The sequence below is a fragment of the Leptonychotes weddellii genome, chromosome 1 (genome assembly GCF_054177405.1).
Source record: "Leptonychotes weddellii isolate Sample4059 chromosome 1, ASM5417740v2, whole genome shotgun sequence".
In the NCBI taxonomy this organism is placed as follows: Eukaryota; Metazoa; Chordata; class Mammalia; order Carnivora; family Phocidae; genus Leptonychotes; species Leptonychotes weddellii.
Genome location: NC_138369.1, coordinates 57,167,115 through 57,184,038, shown reverse-complemented (window position 1 = coordinate 57,184,038; position 16,924 = coordinate 57,167,115). Strand labels below are relative to the sequence as shown.

Genomic DNA, 16,924 nt, shown 5'->3' with positions numbered 1-16,924 from the left:
GGGAAATACCATGGAGGTCTTTTAAGCGCAGCCCCAAACAAGTGAGGCCTGCCTCTAACTCCCTGCAGCAAGACCGTCCAAGTTCATGGCGCAGCCTGTGGGCTTGAAGGTGAGGCCCATTCAAAGGCAAATAGTGGCTGCCTCTCCTCACTTGGAGGGATGCAAAAGAAAGCATCTTTTAAGTCAAGTACTGTAAACCAGTTGGCGTCACCAGGGACCTGGTGAGAATAGTATATGGATTTGGCACTATGGGATGAATAGGTACAACGACTTCATTTATAGCTCTTAAATTTGGCTATATTCCCCATTTGGCTTTTTTTTACTGGGAGAATTGGAGCACTGTAAGGAGACTGACAAGGCTTTAAAATGCCACGTTTAAGACACTTATCAATAAGGAGTTGTAACCCAGTCTTTGCCTCAGGGTTTAAAGGGTATAGTTTTTTATGAGGTACAGTGGTTGAGTCCTTTCAAGTCACTTTGACTGGTTGGGCGTTAAGAGCCTATCTTGGGACATCACAACCCCAGACCTGGGGATTTACTTCCTCCCAGATACTAGAAGGGATATCAGGGTAGGGTTTTACTTCTCCAGGTGTTAAAGAGAACAAGCCATCCCCTTCCTTAGTAAGAGCAAACCTGCTTCCTAGTTTATACGTTAAGCCTCATCCAAGTAATGGAGTGGGACAAGACGGAAGGACTAGAAAAACATGAGTGACCAATTGACTTCTCTATTTGCAGGTTAAAGTCATTGTCTGGTGGCACATTTTGGTTTCCTCTTCTCTGCCAACAATTCTGTGATTAGAAAGACAAGTAGGTCCAGAGTGCTGAAGAACGGAGTAAGTGGCTCCTGTATGAATAAGAAAAGTGATAAACTTACCTTCCACATCCAGGGTAACCCGGGGCTCGGTCATCTTGATGTCCAAGGGAGCTACCAGCCTCAGGGCCCCGTCATGTCAGATCCTCTGGTGCCTGCTCTTGGGTGGGGAAGCGGGTTCCTGTCTTCCTCCCTCTCTGGAGAAGAGGACAGTCTCCCTTCTAATGTCCTTTTTTCTTCCGGGCAACACATGGCCCCAGTGGAGAGCCTTTGGACATTCTTTGCTCCAATGTCTGATTTGGCCACACCTGTAGCACGGGGTCTTACCTTGTCCTGTGTCTGATACTGACTTTTTCTTTGGCGGCTGGTGGGTCTGGTGTTGTGGGTAATCCACAATAGTGCCAGCCAATATTTGAGCCTGTATTTTACCCTGCAATTTAGCTCTCCGGTTCTTTTCCTGCTGTAAAGCCATATCTCTGTTATTAAAGACTCTAGTAGTTACCTCTAATACTCGCCAGGTGGGGGCTTAAGGACCTAAAGCCATTTTGGTCACTTTTTGGCTGATGTCAGGTGCTGATTGACTTATAAAATGGTTAGGGTTAGGGTAGTTGTTCCCTCGGGTGAGATTGGGTCCAGATTTGTACATTTATGGATGGCTTCCATCAAATGACCCTGAAACAGAGCTGGATTTTCATCGCTCCTTGAGTAACTTCCCAAATTTTATCAAAGTTTACTGGTTTAGAGAATCCTTTTTCATTAAACAGGTGATTGTATGGTCTCGTCCTTCCCTTCCCTATCTTCTTGGTAATTCCAGTGAGGTTCAGGATTGGGAACAGCAGTGCCTCCTACTGGATAACGATCTCTATCTCTGGCTGCTAGTTCATCTGCAAATTCTTTTTTTTTTTTTTTTTTAAAGACTTTACCTATTTATTTGAGTGAGAGAATATGAGAGAGAGCAAGCACATGAGAGGGGGGAGGGTCAGAGGGAGAAGCAGACTCCCCGCCGAGCAGGGAGCCCGATGCGGGACTCGATCCAGGGACTCCAGGATCATGACCTGAGCCGAAGGCAGTCGCTTAACCAACTGAGCCACCCAGGCGCCCCATCTGCAAATTCTTGAGCCCCTGCCCAGATAATGGTTCTTTTCCTCAGGGGTGCAACAGTGAGTTAATATGATGGCTATATCCTGCCAGGTCAAATCAAACATAATAGATAATTGTTAGAAGCCCCCAATACATTGAGAAGGGTTTTCAGAATATCGTCCTAATAGTTGTTTTATCTGAGTCAAGTCTGCCATTGAGAATGGGACATGGACTCTAATTGTGCCTGTTTCTCCATTAGCAACCTCCCCAAAAGGATGCAATCCAGTCCTGGAAGATAGGGAGTTCTGCTCCTGGCAAGTCCAGCTGGGCTGGGAGCAGAGGGGTCTTGAGGTTTATAAGGAGGAAGGATAGTAACAAAGCCGGTATCCTCTTTGTTTGGATTGGTCAGTTGATTCCTCCAGTAGCCCAGGTTTATTAGGAGGAATGGGCCTACTTAGACAATCATCATCCAGTATGTCCCGAGGGGGGTTATGAAAGTGATTGGTGGTTAGGCACATTCTGTAAGAGGCCCTTAGGTCCAGATCCTGATGCAGGACCATGAAGGCCTGGGCATAGGGTACCTCAGTCCATTTTTCCTGTTTTCTGCAGAAGAGATCTAACTGAGAGATAGTATTGAAGCTTAATGTCCCATTAAAAGGCCATTTTCCCTCATCTCCTAGAGAGTACTGAAGTCACTTGATGTTATAGAAGATCAGCTTTCTCTTTCTTAAATCTTGTAATTCAAATTGATTCCAGTGGATTAAAAGGCATCCCGGGGCGCCTGGGTGGCTCAGTCGTTAAGCGTCTGCCTTCAGCTCAGGTCATGATCCCTGGGTCCTGGGATCGAGACCCGCATCAGGCTCCCTGCTCAGCGGGAAGCCTGCTTCTCCCTCTCCCACTCCCCCTGCTTGTGTTCCTGCTCTCACTGTGTCTCCCTCTGTCAAATAAATAAATAAAATCTTTAAAAAAAAAATAAATAAAAGGCATCCCAAAGGAGAATCCTTGGGGACTAAAGAAGAAGATCCCATGTTCCTAGAAAAGTAGAGAAGGTCCACTATCAAAAATTCCTCCCTGTCTCCCAGGTGGCATCCCACACAGGAAATGTCAGAGGTTCCTGATGTCAAAGTGACCAGAGGCGTCCCTCTAAGAAGTCACTACGAACAACACCTTGCCTTGTAGGAGGGATGCCGGCTTCCCCATTGCATCCTACACTACAAATGGGTGCTGGTGAATGGAACTGAAATGCCATGCCATGAAGAACCTACCATTTTTAACCCATGGAAAACACTAAAAAAAGTTTTATAAGGAGGAAATTACCCAATTTTGTAATTTAAGTAGTTAGTAGGGAACACTGGCAGGAAACAATAAAGACAGAAATCCACCATGATCTAAGCACCATTCCAATAGGCGTGGTCCTTACAGCCGGCTTCCCTAGGAAATGGTCCCCAGTTGAGTTTTAATCCAATTGGGTACTGGTTTCAGCTGGCTCTGTGCAAATGTCTCATGACCAAAAGAAGCTAGACCAGAGACATGAGGGGGATCACATTAGACCAATGAGGAGGAAACCTCACACAGGAGTCTTAGGATTGTCAGCCGTCCTAGTGACTGAGGTGGCTGTCCCCTGCCCAAGAAAGACAACTTTGTATAAGGACAGAAACGAAGAGAGGGCATCAAGTTTCTGGGTCTTATTACCATCCCAGCCAGGGTGCAAACTTCTAGCCAAAAGGCAATCTTTCTCCACCCCATTGAGTAGCCACGGACTAGAGGATTGCAGCCTGAGCAATGGACATGAAAGTGTTCCAATAAGACCATACTCCTTGAAAAGCCCCTGAGATGAAAGGGAGTTCCAGAAGAGGAAGTATTCACCAAGTTTGCACCAAGGCTCGAAGTCCAGATGAGAAGGCTCAAGCCCCACACTGGGCACCAACATGATATCATTTGGAGTTTGGGTCTGAGACTGAATGGTCAAGAAAGAATTCTTGAGGGGCGCCTGGGTGGCTCGGTTGGTTAGGCGACTGCCTTCGGCTCAGGTCATGATCCTGGAGTCCCGGGATCGAGTCCCGCATCGGGCTCCCTGCTCAGCGGGGGGTCTGCTTCTCCCTCTTCCCTCTCGTGCTCTCTGTCTCTCATTCTCTCTCTCTCAAATAAATAAATAAAATCTTTAAAAAAAAAAAAAGAAAGAATTCTTGAGACTTTTTCAGTGCAAAAAAAAAAGGTGATTTTTTTTTTTTTAAAGATTTTATTTATTTATTTGACAGAGAAAGACACAGCGAGAGAGGGAACACAAACGGGGAGTGGGAGAGGGAGAAGCAGACTCCCTGCCGAGCAGGGAGCCCGATGTGGGACTCGATCCAGGGACTCCAGGATCATGACCTGAGCCGAAGGCAGCCGCTTAACCAACTGAGCCACCCAGGCGCCCCAAAAAGGTGATTTTTATTAAAGCACCGTGACAGGACCCCTTGGGCAGAAAAGGATGCATTCTACGTGTGAGGAGTGACTGATTATATAGGGTTTTTTTTATCCTATGGAGGTGGGAGGTGATGTTAGGGCTCCAGGAAATTGAGTCTATAGGTTTCTGGAGGTCTGACTACTCTCAAGATTGTGCTTTTCTTGTAAAAACTGTGATCTTTATCAGGTGACCATTTGCTTTTTCCTTCCTTCGTTCTTGGGCAGTCAGGAGTGCCTGAGAAATGTCACATGTATCCCCCTCACATCTTGGGGGGAGGGGAGATGTAAGAGGGTCAGTTTGGTTTTTGCCCTCCGCTTGCCTTTTATTTTCTCATCAGCCCCACCTGAGCTAGCGGGGCCTGGCTCAGCCACTAGAAGGAAATACAACCTTCTCCTCATCCACAGCCTTTTCTCCCACTGGCCTGGAGAGAGGTCACAGCTTCAAACCTTCTCTCCTCCTACTGCCACATCCTTGGAAAGGCCATAAGCATCTGCTCTGTTCTGAGCTTAACTGTTTCGAGGGCTGGGGGATCCCAGATTGAGGGGACCAGAGGAGCCATACTCCCACAAGACTGACAGAGAACAAGTGAAGCCCAAGATACACCTAAGAACCTACCCCAGCTCGGGGTCTGGGAGGGTGCTGGAGTGAGAAAGCTGATGAGAAGCAATGAGAAGAGGGAGGCCCACCGGGGTGCTTCAGGACGAGGCAGCCAGCGGCCGGCATGGGGGCCAGGCCAGGGTGTGCTGCCCCCATCTGCGAGGCGGGGCTCGCGGGCAGGCCCAGCCTTTTCCAGGGGGTGTTCAGGCAGCTCCCTGCTGCCGCTCGGGCTCAAGAGACACAATCAGAGGTACGTACTGCTCACAAAAGTCACCCCTGGGCTGGAAGTTCTTCCTGAGGCCTCTGTCTCCTTTCCTGAAGGTGCTGACTCTGGAGGCCTGGAGGGAACAGGAGGCCATCACTGACTGGCCAAGAATTAGTCCCACCGCCGAGTCCCTCACCACCCCTCCCCTGGCCCAAACTCAGTCAGATGTCTGTGGCTCCTGAGGGCCCCCTGTGGGCTCTACGCAACAGTGCACACATGCTGAGGTGGCGGTCTGGGCTTCAGAGAAAGCAAGCAGCTCACCGAGGGTGGGGCCCCTGCTCCAGGTCCTTGATGGTGTCCTTCAGGGGCTGGCCACGCGTCTCCGGCAGCAGGGCACAGAGTAAGCCTGCCCCAACAGGGAGGCTGCCGTAGACGATCATGGGGAGGGCTGCCTGGTACTCGCCCAGCAGGATCACAAGAGGGGTGAGGATACCCCCAGTCCTCGAGAAGATGCCCATCAGCCCCATGCCCGTCTGCCTGGGGGAAGGCCAGTACAAGCTGAGTGGACCCAGCCTCAACTCCAGGCCACAGCTCCACCCCAGCTCTACCTTGGGCGAGCCCAGGCCCTCATTATGGCCCCACCGGCTCCCTCGGCTCGCCCGGCCCTGCCAGCCTTTTGTCTCCGCTTCCCCACACTAACTGCTTGTTGTCCAGCCGGGTGCCATGCTTCTCCCACCTCTAGGCCTGACTATTTGCTGCCCTCCTGCTCACCTGCCAAATCTCAGATCAAAGACTATACCTCCTGCCTAACCCCCCAACCTCCACCGGAGTCCTCCTTCTCAGCCATTCATTCTTAGACTTCCTCCATCCCGGTCTTGACAAGGCCAGGGCATGGCCTACTTCTGTATCTGCCCTCCACTGCCTAGGATAACATGGGGACTAGACTGTAGCGGCCCCAGCACTGCTGCCCGAGCCAGCCTCATAAGCGGTCTGTGGAACAGTGGTGAGAGCAGAGAGGCATGGCCAAGGTCAGGGTGTCGGGGCAGAGGAGCAGCCCTTACCGGATGACGGTGGGGAAGAGCTCGGCAGTGTACACGTACGAGATGGTGAAGCTGGCGGCCGTGGCAAACTTGCCCACCACAGCCAGCACAGTGACCACCACTGGCAGATCTAGTGGAGGATGCTGGTCAGCCACATGCCAGGAGACAACCCACACCCTGGGCCCCGCCCCTGCCCTGCCCTCCCAGACGCCCATCTGCACCCGGACCCCAGGGGAGCCCTCGCTCCTGGAAGGGAGGCGATGGGCTTCTGGTAGCTGGGGCGGGGGGCGGGGGGGGAGACACGGGTGTGGGAGAGCCAGCCCTGGTACCTGCTGGGACAAAGATGATGGCAATACACATGAGGCCACCCAGAACCAGAGTCAACATCTGGCTCCACTTGCGGCCCAACCACTGCATCATGAAGATGCTGGAGTAGCGGGCAGGCACCTCAACTGCTCCGAAGACTAGCTGCGTCAGGTAGATGTCCAGGCCAAAGCCACCGACTTGGAGGCTCAGGCCAAAGTAGCCCAGGCTGTCCACAAACCTACAAAGTGTCCAGGAATCCCTGTGACTGCTGGGTGATGAGAAACCATCACTCTCAGGGGGAGCCTGCCGGAGAGGGAGTCCCGGCAGGAGACAGGAGCACAGCCAAGGAGAAACCAGTAATGCCACACAGCCATCCCTGACAGACAGTCAGTCACCATCCCCCAACTGCCTCAGGGCCTTGGGCGTGAGCCTGTGGGGGGGTGGGCAGGGGGGATTGGCCTGGGCCCTGGTGTACTCACCAGACACAGAAGAGGATCAGGGTCATCTTCTGGAGCTGGGGGTGCCTGAACAGATCCAGGGCATTCCCTGAGGGGCCTGTCTTCTCTGGGACGAGCTGGTAGGGAGATGCACAGTGAGGGGCCAGGCAGAAAGGCTTGTGCAGGCCAGGGGCAGGGGCAGGGCTGAGCTCAGCCTGTAAGAAGTACCTGGCTCAGGAGCTCTGGGGAGACTCTCCGCTTGTTGACCGAGGCTGCCTTCTGGATCACTTGTTTAGCCTCCTCTACCCTCCCCCGGGTCAGAAGCCACCGAGCTGACTCTGGCAGAGCCCTGCAAGTCCGGAATGGCTGTGACCGCGGAGCCCCCCGCTCCCCCAAGGGCTCCAGTGCATACAGAACCCCACACCCCTTGCACTTTGGAGTGTCCCATGAGGTGAATTTGAGTATTACGCTCCAACCACACCTCCGCACAACTAGCCTGGGAGTGGCTTGCTCCTGGGAAGTACCTCCTCACCAGAAGTAGAAGAAGAGCAGCAAGACCGGTGCCGTGCCAGCTATTTGGAAAAGCCTCCAGTTCCGGATGCCATAGGCGAGTCCTGCTAGCGCCATTTGCCCCATGGAGAAGGCGCACTGGGCCAGGACCACGGCCTGAGTCCGCCTCGAGGGCCCCACCCACTCTGTAACTGTGCAGAGAGGTTGAGGGTGGGCCAGCCCCTGCCCTCTCCCTCCCTGGCACTCCCTGGATGCCCCTCTGTCCATGTGGGCCTCAGTCCCCCTTGTGTGTGACCACTTGTGGTATGGGTGCCTGACAAGGCTCCCACAGGCAGTCTGGGCGCGTGGCCCACTCAGACCCCAAGGCCTCACGTCATGGCTCAAGGCTTCAGGACCCAGATACTCACGCAGGGTCACATTACTGAAGGCGTACCCAGCGACAGCAGTAGCCACAGCAAAACGCAGGACCATGTAGAGCGCGAAGCTGGGCACAAAGGCCGTGGTCAGGCCGATGAGGGCGAGGAGGAGTAGCTGCACCAGGATAGTGGCCTTGCGGCCGATCCTGGGGTAACAAAGGGGCAGGGCCGTGAGGGCCCGTCTCTGAGGGGAAGGAAGGCAGGGAGACCCAGGCCTGCCCTGGGTGCTCTAGCTGACAGAGGACGCATTGCCCTATCCTGGGCACCAGTGAAGGGCATGGAGGGAAACCGTGCCAGGAGCACAGGAGCGTGCTAGGGCGGGGGTGAGCTGGTCAAGGTTCTTACCAGTCACAGAGAGGCCCAAAGATGAGAGACCCAGCGAGGAGCCCGGCCATGTACACCGACTGTGAGGTCTCCTTCAGGTGCCTCTGATCACACACTAGGTTGAACTGAGGCAGACACAGGCAGATGTGAACTTGGGGCAGCTGACAGCAAGTCCTTTGTCATCTAGCCCACCCACTTACAAAACTCTTGGGACAGATGCCCATGGTTCCCGAACTGTGCGCAAAGGCACCCCAGGACACCAGTCTCTGTGTGTCAATGAACAATATCTGACATTTTAAAGGGAAATATAGCAATCAATACTTAACATTCATCTGATATTACAAGAACTGCCAAGTAAGGACAGTTCTGTTTCAACATGAGATCATGCCACATTCCTTTCAGTGACATCATATCTATGTGAAGCTGTATTTCTGGCAGTTGTTTTGAAAAAAGCAAGCACCATGTGGAGCGGAAAATGTTCAAGGATGGAGACGTCGTGGGGCTCTCAATAGGTACATACATCCCATTAGTAGTTGATTGTATTTATTTAAAAATGAAAAATATTTTCTCTCAGTTTACATGTGTTCTTTTTTTTTTAAAAGATTTTATTTATTTGTGAGAGCGAGAGAGCACGAGCAGGGAGGACGGGCAGAGGGAGAGGGACAAGCAGACTCCCTGCCTAGCGAGGAGCCTGAGGACACGGGGCTTGATCCCAGGACCCTGAGATCATGACCTGAGCCGAAGTCAGACGCTTAACCAACTGAGCCACCCAGGCGCCCTGCGTGCATATTATTTCTTAAAACAGCTACTAAGTTGTTGGAACATAATTACTTATTAAATTGTTTGGACCTAATTAGTTAATACATAAAACTGTTAGGTTTTTCTTTTGGCCTGGAGACGGTATAGAGAACTACTGACACATTAAGAATCCAAAGTGTGGAACCTCTGATACAGGACTTATTGCTGCTTCCTGACAAATGGGGCCTCTTCCCCACAGCCAGAGCACCCCTTGGGCCTCTTCAAATTTTCTCATCTGGCTTCAAAATCTCTCTGAAACTCTAATCATTCACAGGCGGTGAGAATCCCAAGGAGCCCTCACACGCCACTTGCAGAAGATTAGGATGGAAGAACATGCACGTGTGTGTAGGCATTCACTCGCATGCACACACGGAGATGGGGCAACCCACCTGGAGACTCACAGAGAGAACCTAACGGATGGACTGAGAAACTGAGTGGAGAAAATATGCATGTCCGGATAACTCCGCACACGTCTACTGCAGGTGTGCATACAGGAAGCCTGTGTGACTGACCCCCACCCCCACTGGTCTGTGGGACCATCAGGGATTTCTGTGCCCCCTGCTCACAGCTCAGCTCCATTCATGAATGTTTGCAAGGGGAACAGACTCATGAGCTCTCCTCCACAGCTCATGGAGATAGCTTCACAATGACTAATGCCTTTGGAGGGCTCACTCTGTGTTGGGTAGTCTGCTAAATGCTTCACATGTGTTATCTAATTCTGACAACAATCCTTGATTTGCTAGTACACTCCCCTGGGCGAGGAGGGGTTACACACATTATCCTAGGTCCCACTGCTGGATGGCAATGGAGTTCAGACATCCCCTTTTGCCCCAGACAAGGACTGAAACGGAGTGAAAGTGAAGAGAATTTTTACTGAATGAATCAATAAATGAACTAATACCTACAACTAGACAACTAGCCAATCATCATCAGTCAAAATAACTTTTAGCAAGAAATTAATCAGGAGATACCATTGTGCTCATACTGCTGTTCTCAACAACAACTGTTAATTTTCAATATTATGTGAAATGATTAACTGCTTGCCCCTGGGAATGAAGTGAGGCAGGACAGGGGATTTGAACTTGTTCCACCTAGTTCTAGTTTGTTTGGTTTTATTTAGCAACCACAGATTGCCTTTGTAGTTAGACACTCTTTAAAATAAATAATAAATAAAGGCCTGCTGCTGTCAGCCTCTGGAGTCTGAACTGAGCAACTTTGTGTGACTTTGAGGCTGTTAGCCCATCTGTTGGTGCCTTGGTTTCCCATGTGCAAAATGGGGATAAAATATACTATGTAGTGTCCCCCAATAGGAATAAAGGCATTGACACATGTAACATGCTTATCAGCACAGTGGCTGTCACCCAGGAAGCCCTCAGTAAATGTTAGCTCAGCAGAGGGTGCATTGGCCACCGTGCTCATGAAAGTCACAGCTGGTGACAGACATCTCAGACTGAAGGCATGGGTGCCAATCCAAGGCTGGTGCCCCTACGCAGTGGTGACCATGCCCCACCTCCTTATAGTTTATATACCCCTTATTTCATTAAATCCTCATTTTAACCACATAAAGGCTTATCATTCCCACTGTGCAGCCACAGAGACCAAGGCTTGGAGAGGTGCCAAGAAGTGGTGGATCATGCTACAGAGGGAATGGAGACAAGAGGGCTCCCCCTTGGAACGCCAGCCATGAACCTCCCCAGCCCTAACACCCACAGTGGATGGTTCTGTCTGGGGCCTGCCGCAGAGGCACACAGACACCCTCCCCCATTCTTGGTACACACCTGTCACATCTCCCTCCCCTGTTCCAAAAGCTTTGGTGGTTCCCCTTGGTCTCTGGGAGAAGGCCCAAATTCCTCAGCTCTGTGTCTAAGATGGTTTAAGAGTCGGCTCTTGCCCATTTCCCAACCACTTTGTATGTCAGCATTCCTCAAACTTGCCAAGCATTTTCATGCCTCCAGTCCTAGAAATGGCTATTCTCTCTGATACCCCTTCCGTCCCATTCCTGCCCCTTCTCTGGTCCCAGGATGGATCACACTGTTGTTACTCACTCCAAGTCTATTTTCCTCCCTATTCAGAAGTTCATGTGGACAAGGCTGGGAGTCATATTTTCTTTTACCATGGATGGACCCCCAGGAAATGTTGGGAGGTAGACTGAGAAGGAGAAACATACTCTCTTCTTTAAGAACACATAGCCTAGGGCGCCTGGGTGGCTCAGTTGGTTGAGTGACTGCCTTCAGCTCAGGTCATGATCCTGGAGTCCCGGGATCGAGTCCCACATCGGGCTCCCTGCTCAGCAGGGAGTCTGCTTCTCCCTCTGACCCTCCCCCCTCTCATGTGCTCTCTCTCTCATTCTCTCTCTCAAATAAATAAATAAAATCTTAAAAAAAAAAAAAACCTAAAAAAAAAAGAACACATAGCCTATAAGGCAGCATGCTCTTTTCTTCTCAAATTAGGCCTGTTTGAATTTCAATTTGATTGTGAAGCTGCTGGTTATAGTAAGGGAAGTTGGGATGTCAGCTCAGAGAGAGTCCCCTGAGTTGGTGTGGCAGAGCCCCTCCTCGTAGATGGGAAACAGAGGTAGAAGATCTCACACCAATGTAGCTCTCGAAGCGAAGTTGGAGTTATCATTTGGTGCAGGGCACAAAGTAGCAAAGATGTACATTCTCTTGAGAATCAAAGTCCTCAGGAGGGTTGGAGCAGGAGAAACATGATAGGGAAGGACAAGAAGTCCAAGGCCCAACCCCAGTGCTAGCTAGGTTGATGATTAAAGACAGAGGGGAATCCCAAACCCTCAGTTAAGGAGAATAAGGTACCTCCCTCCTCGGGCTGTTCCCTGTACAGTAAACACTCAGGGAGCTCTGGCTGAATAAAAGTACACAAAGAGTCCGGCACAGGGTATGAACAGGACTAGAGTTGGCTCCGAGCAGTCTGGTTGTTTGCCTGGCTTTAAGGATGGTTTTTGGCCAGGTGGGCAGAGTTTGAGCACGCGTGGAGGTAGGCACCCATAGCATCTGAGGACCAGTGGAGGCTGGCCCTACCATGAGGGTGATGCCGGGGACATGGAGAGGCCAGTGAGGACCGGCCTGGGCTCTGCTGGGAGAGCTCCTAGGCTGTCTACACCCCTGTGGGGCAGAATGAGGTGGAGGGTCAGGAAGAAGACAAGCAGGACATATTCTCAGGCTGCAAGGGTTCTAGGGGCAAGTTTCTGGTCACATTTAAAAAAGTGAATGCCTGGGGCACCTGTCTGGCTCAGTTGGTAGAGCACGCAACTCTTGATCCCAGGGTTGTGAATTTGAGGCCCAAAATGGGTGCAGAGATAACTTAAAAATAAAAAAAAATCTTTAAAAAAAATGTGAATGCCTTTGGTTAAAGCATCATCCTCTGAAAGCTTCTAAAAAGTAAATACTTTTTTACTCATGGGGGGAAAAAAATGAATGTTTAACCTCTGGACTCTGATTCCCCTCTCCACAAAGGCTCAGTATTCGCCACCATCAAGGTGAGTTGTCCAGACACCCCCACCCCCGCCCCAATGATGCCCATGCCTCAGGATTCTGGACCATCTGTGCTCTTTCCTGCTCCTGCAGGGAGCTGAGTGGGAGCCCCACCTCCATGATCAGCTCATTGGGTTGCCCTGACCAAATCATCTCTCTCCTCTGCGCCTCAGTCCCAGCTTCTGGGAAGCAGCAGAGTGGGCACGGATGCTTCCAGGGAGCCGTTCTTGCTCAGGTGGCTGGAATGGGAATCTGTTTATCTGCCTGGATCCTTCCCAAGAAAACGAGTTTAGCAGAGCAGGTACTGTCATCTGCGCCCTCCGGTGCCACAGAGGGCGGGTGGGCATAGCTCCAGAGAGAGCAGCTAGAAGGCAGGAGGCCCACGGCAGGCAGGCAAGCAGGAGGGCAGACAAGTGGACAGGGATACCAGAAGCCAGGTAAGCAGGCAGAGCGCAGGGGCCGACTGAACGACAAAGGCCAAGGGACCGATAGATGGGAACACTGCAGGGAGAGAAAGATACAAAGACAGGAAAGCAGGAGGGGACAGACAGAAAGGCAGACAACTGGGCAGACAGGCAGAGGGACAAACAAAATGATAGGGAAAGATGCATGGACAGATGGGCAGACAAACCAGACAGAGAAAATGGAGAGAGGGAGAGGGGCCAATAGTTGGAGGACAAAGAGAAAAGCAGGATGAGTGGCAAAAAGGAAAAAAAAAAAGTCACTCCAATGGTCCATCATTTGGGCATGGGTGCTTAAGGGCAGAAGTGGCAAGACCAGTGGCTGAGGGCAGAAGGCCAGACAGAGTTGCTGACCAACCCCAAAGAGGCAGACAGGCAGAAGGGCAGTCCTACCTCGTTCTTTAGGGACAGGGGCCTGTCCTCAGGATACTCCCAGCCTGCCTCGCAAGGCTGCGTCCCATTGAAGCGGTGGCTGAGGATGTCCTCCAGGCTGACACCGTCCGGGGGCGGCCGGAACATGAGGCAGGACTCAGGCTTGCCTGCAGCATCCAGAGGCACGCTCAGTGTCAGCTGCTCGGCAGCACTCAGGTTCAAAGTGTGGTTCTTGACCCAGGCCACTGAGCAGTGGTGGGCCTCATCCTGGATCATGAAGACCTGGGCAAACATGTAGTAAGCACACAGGAAGTTGGGGATACTCAGCAGTATCAGCAGTTGTACCTGGAAGCGTCCAAAGTCACCTATTTCAGCCAGGACCTGGGCAAACCGAGCCATGTCTACCGGTCAGCCGGGGGCCACCAAACAGCTCTGCAGCTTGGCTTGGGGGCACTGGCCCCTCTGAGCAGCAATGACAGCTGTGTTAATATTTAATCCAGCCTTGCCTGGCCTGACCTGTCACACTTCAACTCCCTGGCTGTAGCCTGGGAAGGACAGAATATGATGAAGAACTAACTAGTCCACTCTGGCTTGCAGAATCCCAGGATGCCTTATTGACAGTGCGATGCACACAAGCCTCACAAGAGGACCTTCTGAGGCCCAGCACAGGAATGAGCTTTAGCCAGATGTTAGTGCACAAGCAGCACCCTCCAATTGCAACATCCTAAACAAGTCACCCCCAGCTCCAACCCCTCCCATGACGACAGACCCCAAATTCTGAGAGTAGTTCCAACACTCAGAGGATACAGAATTCCCTTCTAGGGACCAGCCCACAACAGACAATGGGGTAAGTCAGGAGAGTAGCAGGTACCCAGCTTGCATACTAACTCAGTCAGCAGCCCAATCTGGCCTCTTGATGCTGCTGATCTTATCTTTCTCCTAGGGGTCTCTGGCACGTGGTAGGGTAGCAAGAAGGCCAAGAGACCCACCAAGGGCATAAATGCCTTTCCTCCTCAGTACCGAAGACAATCCAAGAGCACACAGCAATTATAGAAGAGCCAAGAGTGCATTTTGAGCTCTACTCTAATTGAGGAAGAAACCATTAACACATGACCAAGAGAAGGCACAAGCAAGCGGCTGCAGGGAACTTCATTTATAATAGGTAATCTTAGTGATAACAGGGGAACACAGGACAAAGTCTCCCTCGATCATAACCTCAGCTGTGGAAGTCTCTGCTGGAGTCAAGGTTGGGATGGGGCACATGGTGGCTGGTAGGTCAGGATTCTTACAGGACTGGAGAATAACAGGACCTCCGAGAGGAGGAATCTCCCAAAGATTAAAAAGCCCCTATCCTTTTTACCCTGGAAGAGGTCTACTGGAGGTAGACCCAGGGCTTGGAAAGCATCTAGTTCAGTCATGGGAGGTGGGGAATGATAGGACTGAAGATGGCATTAGGGAAAAATACACATGTATGTGCAGCATGCACATGCACACACACACATTCACATATTTGCCTTTGTATGCATGGGAAAGCCTTCTCATGTTTGAATTCTGAACCATTTTTTTTTTTAAAGATTTTATTTATTTATTTGACAGAGAGAGACACAGCGAGAGAGGGAACACAAGCAGGGGGAGTGGGAGAGGGAGAAGCAAGCTCCCCGTAGAGCAGGGAGCCCGATGCGGGACTCGATCCCAGGACCCTGGGATCATGACCTGAGCTGAAGGCAGTCGCTTAACCAACTGAGCCACCCAGGCGCCCTGAATTCTGAACCATTTTAAGAGAGACTGAGGAGCACAGGTGAAAGGAATGCAAGGAAGCAAGCCTGTAGGGGCAGTTCTGGACACAGCATGCCTGTATCTGGTCCCCTGGCCAGCTCAGCTGCTGGCTTTTATTAGTCAGCCAGCATGCATAGCAGGTCAAGGCAGGGCAGAGGCAAGGGCCCATGACCCAGTGTAAGGAGAGTACCTCCCTCTCTGCCCCATCCCGAATTCTCCACCAGTCTCACCACTGTCCCCAGCTCTATCTTTTCTTCCTTACCTAGCTTTCTTGCATGTGCTTGTTCTCAGCATCACCTCAACTGAATTACCAAGAAAACAGATGCTGTCAGTTGCCACTGCCCAATACGGTACTCCCCCGATGGAAGAGAACTGAGCTGGAGACAGGAGCCTGTCCTCAGCCTGCATCATCTTCCTACTCCAGTCAGGGAGAGGATTTTTGCTTCTTTGGCTTCAAGTAGCCAAGGGAGCTGGAGCTAGGAGGCAGGAAACTTGGGCACTGCTACTGATTCACTATGATTCTGAGTCTGTCTCTTGTTAAAAAAACAAAATTCATCTGAGTAGATTGAAAGATCTAATTGGCTTTACTCAATGATTCATGAAATGGGCAGCATCCCATCTAGCAAGCAGAAAGGAGCTCCAAGGAGCTGTACAAAACAGAAGACTTTCATAGGCACAAAAGGGCAGAAAAAAAGAAAATTTCCTGCAAAGAGTGAATGTTTCTGGCAAAGCCACCTTCCTTTGGGGGAAGATTGGGGGTCTATCAAGTAGATTTACCTCACTAGTGCTGACCAGGTAATTCCAGATTGACTCGGTTAAAAGTCACATTCCTGGGGGCGCCTGGGTGGCTCAGTTGGTTAAGCGACTGCCTTCGGCTCAGGTCATGATCCTGGAGTCCCTGGATCGAGTCCCGCATTGGGCTCCCTGCTCAGCGGGGAGTCTGCTTCTCCCTCTGACCCTCCCCACTCTCATGTGCTCTCTCTCATTCTTTCTGTCTCAAATAAATAAATAAAATCTTAAAAAAAAAAAAAAAAAGTCACATTCCTGGGAGAGACTGAAATTGCAATGAGGTCAGGTGTTAAGTCTTGGTTTGCTGACATGGGGCTTAGCACAAGTGACTCTATTTTGAGTCTATTATGTCTTTTTTCACAATTTCTCCTTTTGATCAGACTCTAAGCTTAACTAACAGATGGGATCAAAATATAAGGCATTGTGCCACTCTCAGCTACCGTGCTGAAGTTCTCACAGCTTTAACTTATCCTCTTTGTGACAGTCACAGTTCATGATGTTTTTTGCTGAGTCTCTCTGGTGTTCACAGATCATGACTTCAGGTTCACAGTTTTTTAGTTGGTCATTCTCTTTGGTTCTTCTTTGACAGTCCAGTCTTAGGGAGATCATTTGCTTGGTGGTCAGTGGCTGTAAACATGCATTTAAAGCTTTGGAGAGAATACAGCATGCCAAGGAGACTACTATTATTCTTGTAAGCAGGGTAATTCCCAATGTCTGGAGTGCACTTCAGAGCCATGGTCCCCAAAACACAAACCAATCAAAATCAAATAAGTCAAAAAAAGATCCCCTAGAAGGAGCCACCTTTTTAAGCCAAGTGGTTTGCTCAGTGATCTTACTTAGCTGAGTTTCAACTTCCCCAGAAGCGTTAATCCGGGTACAGCCTGTGGTGTTGACCACAGCACAGATACCTCACTGCTCAGCTAAAAGATAATTAAAGGCTATTCTATTAGCAAGAACAACTTTGGCCAGCGAGTCTAAGAATCTTTGTTGGCAGCTATTGCTATGGCACAGATTCTGCAATACTTTCCAGAGTTAAGGACAGTTTCCTGATCATAGCCTCACTCG

The 16,924-nt window shown here is 50.7% G+C and overlaps 1 protein-coding gene across 1 annotated transcript; it reads right to left on the bottom strand.

The window, feature by feature from the left end:
- Nucleotides 1-4,135: 4,135 nt before the first annotated feature.
- On the bottom strand, nt 4,136-14,851 carry SLC22A13 (solute carrier family 22 member 13). Its single transcript, XM_081824495.1, has 11 exons — nt 14,057-14,851; nt 13,316-13,884; nt 8,197-8,300; nt 7,843-7,997; nt 7,458-7,626; nt 7,154-7,274; nt 6,968-7,062; nt 6,512-6,726; nt 6,204-6,312; nt 5,464-5,679; nt 4,136-5,275 (listed from the first exon to the last, which is right to left on the bottom strand). The coding sequence occupies exons 2-11, from the start codon at nt 13,691-13,693 to the stop codon at nt 5,182-5,184; spliced, it is 1,656 nt and encodes a 551-aa protein (XP_081680621.1). The 5' UTR covers nt 13,694-13,884; nt 14,057-14,851; the 3' UTR covers nt 4,136-5,181.
- Between the last annotated feature and the right edge of the window lie 2,073 nt (nt 14,852-16,924).

What these genes read in the sequence shown, in the direction of transcription:
- SLC22A13 (XM_081824495.1), bottom strand. Translation starts at nt 13,693, where the DNA reads ATGGCTCGGTTTGCCCAGGTCCTGGCTGAAATAGGTGACTTTGGACGC. An exon ending in CCCCAGAGCTCCTGAGCCAG is followed by an intron (nt 7,063 to 7,153) that starts GTACTTCTTACA and finishes TCTCCCTACCAG; the next exon opens with CTCGTCCCAGAGAAGACAGG. An exon ending in CATCATCTTTGTCCCAGCAG is followed by an intron (nt 6,313 to 6,511) that starts GTACCAGGGCTG and finishes ATCCTCCACTAG; the next exon opens with ATCTGCCAGTGGTGGTCACT.